At 43.5% G+C, this 7,927-nt stretch overlaps 1 protein-coding gene across 3 annotated transcripts in view; it reads right to left on the reverse strand.

The window, feature by feature from the left end:
• The window catches only part of LOC309707958 (NLR family CARD domain-containing protein 3-like), a 22,231-nt gene extending 14,612 nt beyond the window's left edge, over positions 1–7,619 (reverse strand). Inside the window, exons 1-6 of one of the 3 annotated variants that reach the window (XM_082535587.1) lie at positions 7,570–7,619; positions 6,330–6,407; positions 5,876–6,155; positions 5,707–5,799; positions 1,608–3,456; positions 45–218 (exon numbers count right to left, since the gene is read on the reverse strand). In XM_082535587.1, coding sequence (XP_082391713.1) covers positions 45–218; positions 1,608–3,456; positions 5,707–5,799; positions 5,876–6,146 — 2,387 coding nt within the window. In that variant the 5' untranslated portion in view covers positions 6,147–6,155; positions 6,330–6,407; positions 7,570–7,619. Of the gene's footprint in view, positions 1–44; positions 219–1,607; positions 3,457–5,706; positions 5,800–5,875; positions 6,156–6,291; positions 6,408–7,569 lie in introns of all 3 variants that reach the window. The other 2 variants (XM_082535586.1, XM_082535588.1) reach the window with 2 other exon arrangements.
• Positions 7,620–7,927: the final 308 nt, after the last annotated feature.

A 7,927-nucleotide genomic window follows, 5' to 3' on the forward strand; every position in this document is an offset into this window, starting at 1 on the left:
TGTATGTAACTACATCAGATTGTTAACCTGTTCTGAACTCTGACCTGAGAATCTCCAGTTTGCAGTGTTGATTCTCCAGTCCTGCCGCCAGCAAGGTCACCCCGGAATCCTGCAGGTCATTGTTACTCATGTCGAGCTCTATCAAAGTGGAGGGCTTGGAGCTGAGAACTGATGATAGTACTTTACAGCTTTCCTCTGTCAGGTTGCAGCCACTCAGTCTGGATGCAATTTTAAAGAAAAAAAACACACAGACAAACACTAACACTGGTGTACAATGTAAAACTTTCAGATTGTGCTTCAATCAATGACATACTGTAGCTCCTGTGAAAAATAGAACTTCAAATCAAAAGTACCTGACTCCGTGGTATAATTCTCAAACACGTAGCCTAAAGCAGATGACTCGTAAGGTGGAGAGGAAATGGCGTGTCACAAATTTAGAGGCTAATCATTTAGCCTGGAGAAATAGTTTGTTGCTTTATAAGAAAGCCCTCCGCAAATCCAGAACATCTTTGTCAGGGTCCCTGTGCCTACCCGGTCGGCTCAGTACGGCTACATATGTTTTGTATTCCTTTTTTTATTTTTTTCCTGCTCTCTCCTTTCCCCTCTTTCCCTCCTCCCTCTGCCTGGGCGGAGCTCACCTGCGGGCTCCTGCCCTTGGCCCACGCACCTGTGGCTCATCACGAGTGAACCAGCCCCTTTATAAGACGGCAGCCCTGTGTTTCTCGTCGCTGGACCGTTGCCGACCCTCGTCAGTGTAACCCCAGCTCAATGACTTCAGAAGTGTTTCATAGCGATTTACCTAACTACCCATTCGTGTCTCTGTGTACAGATTCCCTGGACCTACCCCTGTGTTACCCGAGTGAGTGGAGTGTGAGGAGGAGTGGACGGAGAGTGTGCGAGTGTGAAGAGGAGTGGACGGAGAGTGTGCGTGTCTTTCCCGTTCGTGTGTGGACCCCCGGAGCCCGGCTTTCCCCTCACTTTTGTAAATAATCACCTGGTGCATCATAATAAAGACTCTTGTGCTTTCAAGACCTAGAGCCTGCGCGTGAGTCCGTTCAGTCCCGTTGTGACAATCTTACTATTCATCACTGATTGAAGACAATAAGAACAACCCCAGGTTTCTCTTTAGCACTGTAGCCAGGCTGACAAACAGTCAGAGCTCTGTTGAGCCAACCATCCCTTTAACATTAACTAGTAATGACTTCATGAACTTCTTCATGGTGTTTATACACCTCTCATTAGTTATATTTTATATTTTGGGGGTCTTCTGTTTTCTCTTAATTATTGTAGGGTCTTTATCTTTCAATATAAAGTTACTTGAGGCAACTGCAGTTGCAATTAGGTGCTATATGAAATTGAATTGAACTTCAAATATGTGAAGTATTCTTTACTATTAGAATCAAAGACTGAGCTGACTACTGATGTCACTATAACTTTTAGGCAAATGAAATCAAATAACTTTATTACACTAAACAGTATTGCATTGATCACTCTTACTCCCACAAATACATTTGGGTAAATGCTAAGAATCAGAGATTATGCTGAATGGTCGAGAAACACATTATTACAGTTACATTATTAGATGGGTGGTAGTTTTGTGCACTTACATTATTGTGTTGGAAGCTTTGACCGCAGGCAATAGTCTTAGAAGAGCTTCCTCGGAAGCAGAGTATTTCTTCAGGTCAAAAACATTAAGATGTTCTTCTGATGACACTAAGATGAAGACCAGAGCTGACCACTGAGCTGGAGTCAGTTCATGGGTGCAGAGGCATCCTGAACTCAGATACTGTTGGATCTCCTCCACTAACGAACAATCATTTAGTTCATTCAGACAGTGAAACAAATTGATGTTTCTCTCTGCAGACACATTCTCACTGATTTTCTTCTTGATATATTGAACTGTGTTCTGAGTGGTCTCTGAACTACAGTCTGTTTTTCTCAGCACGCCCTGTAGTTTGTCCTGATTGGTCTGCAGTGAAAGACCCAGAAGGAAGCGAAGGAACAAGTCCAGGTGTCCATTTGGACTCTGCAAGGCCCTGTTAATGAAATTCCTGTGGATTTTCTTTGAAGCAGTTTTACTGAAAAATAGCCAAAGGTTTTTCAGTGATGGTTGTGGCAATGGCATCACATTTATGTTACTGTTGTTAAGCGACATCCTCACATAAAGAGCAGCCAGAAACTCCTGAACGCTCAAATGGACGAAGCTGAACATCTTGTCTTTCCCTTTCCTTCCTCGATCTTCTTTGAAGATCTCTGTGAACACTCCTGAGCACACCGAGGCTTCACTGAAATCAATGCCGCTCTCTCTCAGATCCTTCTCATAGAAGATCAGGTTGCCCTTTTCCAGCTGCTCAAAGGCCAATTTTGCTAATGACTTAATGTATTGAATGCTCTTCTCTGGGCCATACTTTTCTTTTGTCCGATCAATCTGAAACACCAGGAACTCTGCGTACATCTCAGTCAGAGTCTTGGGCAGCTCTCCTCCCTCTCTGGTTTTCAACACATCCTCCAGAACTGTTGCAGTGATCCAGCAGAAGACTGGGATGTGGCACATGATGTGGAGGCTTCGTGATGTCACGATATGGGAGATGAGTTTGTCAGCCTCCTCCTTACCTTTGAATCTCTTCCTGAAGTACTCCTCTTTCTGTTGGTCGGTGAACCCCCTGACCTCTGTTGTACTGCTGATAAACTCTCGAGGGATCTGATTGGCCGCTGCAGGCCGTGTGGTTACCCAGATGCGAGCAGAGCGTAGCAGTTTCCCATTGATGAGTTTCCTCAGCAGGACATCTGTTTTAGCTGCCTTTGTTACATCGACAGAGCGAATGTCTTCAGAATGAAGGTCGAGATGAAGGCGGCTCTCATCCAGCCCATCAAACACAAACAGAAGTTTGAATTTACTCTTGTCATAGTTGGTGATTCCTGATGACTGAACATCTGTAAAGATGTAATTAAGAGCCTCCTGTGGGATGCCTACAGTTTCTGGGATGCATTCATGAATGAGCTCTGCCAAACTGAACTTTTCTCCCTTCAGAGGATTCAGCTGACGGAAGGTGAAGGGGAAAATCAGATGCACATCTTGATTGGATCTTTGTTCAGCCCAGTCCAAAACAAACTTGTGAACAAGGAAAGTTTTTCCAATTCCTGCGATTCCATTGGTCATCACTGTTTTGATGGGTCTGTAGTCTCCTGAAGGATGTTTGAACATGTCTGTGGGTCTAATAGGTTTCTCTGGCTCTGCTGGCTTCCATACTTTCTCAATCTGCCGGACCTCATGCTGTGTGTTGATATGTACATCATACCCAGCTGTGATGTACAGCTCTGTGTAGATATCAACCAGACGCTGTTTATCTTCTGCCCAACCTTCTTGTGCGCACATAAACTTGTCTTGGAAGTTTGATTGAAGCATCTGTTGGTAAGATGCGATGGGGTGAGGCTCTGGTACTGGAACCATCACATCTGTGTCAAATATGAATGAAAAGAAAGAAAGTGTGAGGCTTTTGTGCGGAGATGCCTATCTCGATGACCATCTGGCAGGCCTTGCATTTAATCATCACCAACTGAAAGGACACAAAACAATGGGAGATGTACTTGCACTGAATCAAAGTTTTACAGAAATGACCCTTTTGCTCTTTGTTGGAAACTCCAGCACAGCAGAGCTGGAAGAGTTTGGGTCCTGAGCCTTACCCATCTCTGGAGGTATTTTGGTCTGGCACTATTCTAATTCTCACAGCAGGTCCAATTCCTTCCACACCAGATCTGCGATATTCTGTGGCCTTCAAAACAATCTGCAATGGGTTCAAGAGATCGAGCTCCTTCCCAGCTCACATTTAACCCAAACTCAGTGCCTGTCCGTGCATGAGATTGATCCACATCTATGCCGAACTTTGGGAATAAATAGTAAATGAAATAACTAAAACTTGCTTTGACGAATAAAAATGTCTGGACTCCTGGCTTTGATCAATATAAATTGTTTAGAAGCAGGGTGGCTGTGGCTTAGGCCATAGACCAGGTCATCTACTAAATGAAATGTCAGTGGGTTCAGTCCTGCAGTTTGCATGTCAATAAAACTTGTGTAAGACAGTGAACCCAAATTGTTCTCTGTGATTCCACTGGACAGTGAGTGTGTGCATCATAGTTAGAAAGTTCTTAAAATGCACAGAATATCAGTGTGTGTTTTTTTTAATTTGTGAAATTTGTCCTTTAAATGGGTGAATGTGGTTGTAATAAAGACCACCTCATCAGTGTTGGAGAGTAACGTAATACATGTACCGGCATTACGTATTTAAAATGACAAAATATGAGTAACTGTATTCTGTTACAGTTACCGTAAAAGGTGGTATTCAGAATACAGTTACTTTGTTGAAATAAATGGATTACACAGTCTTTTCCTGTTTCATATGTTAGGCTGTGCTCTCTCTATTTTTGGTAATTCCACGCCGGAGGAAACCCAAACAAAACACAGGAGGCTCTAATGCCTGTGTCTCAATCTCACCTCCAGCATAATGATGTGAAAATATATTCTAAAAAATTATTATACAAAAATGATTTAATATGAAGGCATCGCCCTAAAGCATGGAGCCTGATGGGCAGTGTAGTCCGTGCTGCAGGGAGGATGGACCCGTGATGTGTCTGTGAGCGAGGGAGGGAGAAAAAGGAAAAGTACGAGCTGTCACGGAGCAGAAATGGGAGCTGGAAGCATGTAAATATAATAATAACCACTGCAGCCAAACAGAGAGCCTGACGAGCCCAGCTGTGAGTAAGCTATTAAGACTCGACTGTACGCTGTGTTCCTGTTTTCCTCTGAAACAATAAGTCCCGTTGCAGCAGCCTTTCAACGCCTCTCTCTGTCTCTGCTAGCAAACTTGACCCAGACAACAAAGTAAAGCTAGTTTTCAGCTACGAGCCGACACGAACCCGACGTATCAGCCAGAGGTCCCTTTACTACGGTTCGGAGCCGCGGACCTGTTTTATATACGCGCCGAATAGTTTTCTACACGAGATCACAGCAAAAAGTGCAGCCTTACCTAATGTCCACCTACTGTTACTCATTTATATTAAGATTTAAACATCTGGTTGGTGTTGGTGTGGAGAGTAACCTTCAGTAATAGTAATAAATCACACAGCAATAGGACATTCATGTAGTTGTAAAAAGCATGATAATAATAATGGAGTGGATTTATATAGCGCTTTTCAAGGCACCCAAAGCGCTTTACAATGCCACTATTCATGCACTCTCACATTCACACACTGGTGGAGGCAGCTACAGTTGTAGCCACAGCTGCCCTGGGGCAGACTGACAGAAGCCAGGCTGCCATATCGCGCCATCGGCCCCTCTGGCCAACACCAGTAGGCAAGTAGGGTAAAGTGTCTTGCCCAAGGACACAACGACCAGGACAGAGAGCCCGGGGATCGAACCGGCAACCTTCCGGTTACAGATACGCTTCCCAACCCCCTGAGCCACGGTCGCCCGATAATATATTAAGAAATCCAAAGTATTCAGAATACGTTACTCTCATTGAGTAACGTAACGAAATACGTTACAAAATACATTTTGGGGCATGTAATCTGTAATCTGTAGTGGAATACATTTTAAAAGTAACCTTCCCAACACTGCACGTCGTGTGCTCAGTTAGAGACATCACAATGAAACTAATAATTAATATTATTTCAAACATATTACTGTATGTCTGGAAAGTAAATTATTACCATTATTCTCATTGGTCTGAGAAAAAGAATCCCGAGTCTGAGAGGAGGAAGATCCTCTTTTCTCTGATGTCTCCCCACCATCGCTGACATCCACTGACAGACAGAGATAATGAACGTGAAACTAGGTCAGACTGCAGAAACAACATGTTTGTCTCGTCCTGTGACTGACCTTCTGCTCCAGAGATGGCAGAGAAACTCTCCAGCAGATCATTCCTGTGGATCCTCTCTAAAACCTTCCTGGTCACTTCAACAGCTCCAGGAAGTCTGTATGTCTGCACCATCAGGTCTACGGTGTCCCACGTGCTTGTTGCCTGAAGTCGGCTCTTTTTGATGGTCGGGAAGTCTTCAAGGATCTCTTCCTGCTGCAGGAACCACTTGAATTTATTAAACTCTTCATCTCCCAAATCTTCCAGAGTGTTTAAGAGGTCCTCTGACGTCATCACTGCTCCCTGATGACAGAGAATATTGCCACTTATTTACCAGATGTATTTTAAGTTTCAGCTTTTCTGTCCAGCTTATAAACATTATAAAATATTAACATGTTAAGGGTCCTAGGCTAGACCCCCTTATGCTAACCAAGCCTACCGCAGACATGAGTGAGAGAGATAAATATGAACCCATACTGGCTCGGACGTCACCCGGATCAACAAGGTCCACGTCAGGTGTTGAGGAACCAGGACGCCCTGATGAGAAGTGGGCCCCTGGAAGAAGAAGGCATCGGTGGGCAAGAGATTAAAGTAGAGCGCTGTTGGAATGCTTCAACCCCAGTGGAAGGGGTTACATGAATAGAATGAGAGACTATGGACTCTTCCATAACCAACATCCACAGTGATGGTAAAACAACTAGTAGCTCAGTGTTCCAACATTTGGAAGATGGGACTGCTCTCATGGGTAGAGATTGACGAGGCACAACACACATGCTACACCGAGGGGGAGCCATGACGACAGGTCGGGGGGAGATATCATCACCCCGCCCGAGATTGGGTGCTAAGCCCCAAGTCCTCTTCTAGTGTTGCATCTCCAGCCTCGGAGGTGCTGTTCTCATATTGTTCCCCTGCAACTGAGAGTACACCTTGGCTGTTTCTGTGGAGAACAGCTGGTTTGTTCTCTTGCCCATCTTTACACTGTTTACATATATATTCTATACCAAACATATCTTTGTGAAAAAAAAGTTACATTGAGGTTGTTTCTGTTGTGGAGAAGCTTCAGCTCTTGTCTTTCTGGCTGCTGCTGTTTAAATCCTTTCAAAGATTGTAAGTGGGACTCGGTAACATTGCAGGAAATGATGCTTGACCCATAAAATACTGTTATGTATGTTCGTTTGACTGAATCCAGCTGCGTTCTGAATCACTCGTAAAGATTTGTCCATTTTTTCCCCAAAACATCCTGCCGCCTTTTTTGGAGTAAAGTCTCTGTATAATAGTTTGTAAAACTATAGTCTGTTGATCTGCTGTTCATCCTGCAGCTTATAAGTATGACTAAAGCAGAACAAAGAACTTCCCTCTTCTTGTTCTCACTATGCAACAATTCAGTATTGTGCAATAGTTCTGTCAAAACTTCAGATTTTCCCGATTAGCTGCATGTTGCCTCAAAGCCTGATTTATACTTCAAGAACCATATTTATGTAAAAATAAATATGTAAAAAATAAATGTAAAAACATTAAAAACGTAAAATTGAATGCGTGGCTATAATAAAGAGAGACTGAATCAATAAACAACCTTTTGCTTTTATTAAATGATGCTGATTATTTTGAAGCTACGAGCCTAATAAACTGTCCAGATGACCTGCCACATAGGGCGGTTTAATAATCAACAATCTTTAGCTTTGTGATCAGGAAGTAGAAGAATGTTTTTGAGACTTACATCGAAACAGGAGCTGAAGTCTCAGTCGAATCTCCTCAGTGTTTACTGACTGACGGCTGTTTAAAGAGAGAGGAAGTATGCTCGCACACACATTTCCTTTTATAACGAGAGACGAGTGAATGTGGTGTTGGGATTTATGTTTATCTGTAAGGCTAATATTACTCTGATATTGTTTGACTAAACAGAGAGGAGCCCCCCCCTCTCTGCCTAACCAGACCATGTTTACCTTAAACATGGTCATAAATTTCTGGGCTTGGAGAAGAGGTGGTTGCCATGGTGATGGGTGAGGCGGCTCCAAATAAGGAGATGCCCAGAAAGCTGCAGAAGAAAAAACCTGAGCCAACATCAGACCTGAGGC

The sequence above is a fragment of the Aulonocara stuartgranti genome (assembly GCF_965226115.1).
Source record: "Aulonocara stuartgranti genome assembly, chromosome: 6".
Classification (NCBI taxonomy): Eukaryota; Metazoa; Chordata; class Actinopteri; order Cichliformes; family Cichlidae; genus Aulonocara; species Aulonocara stuartgranti.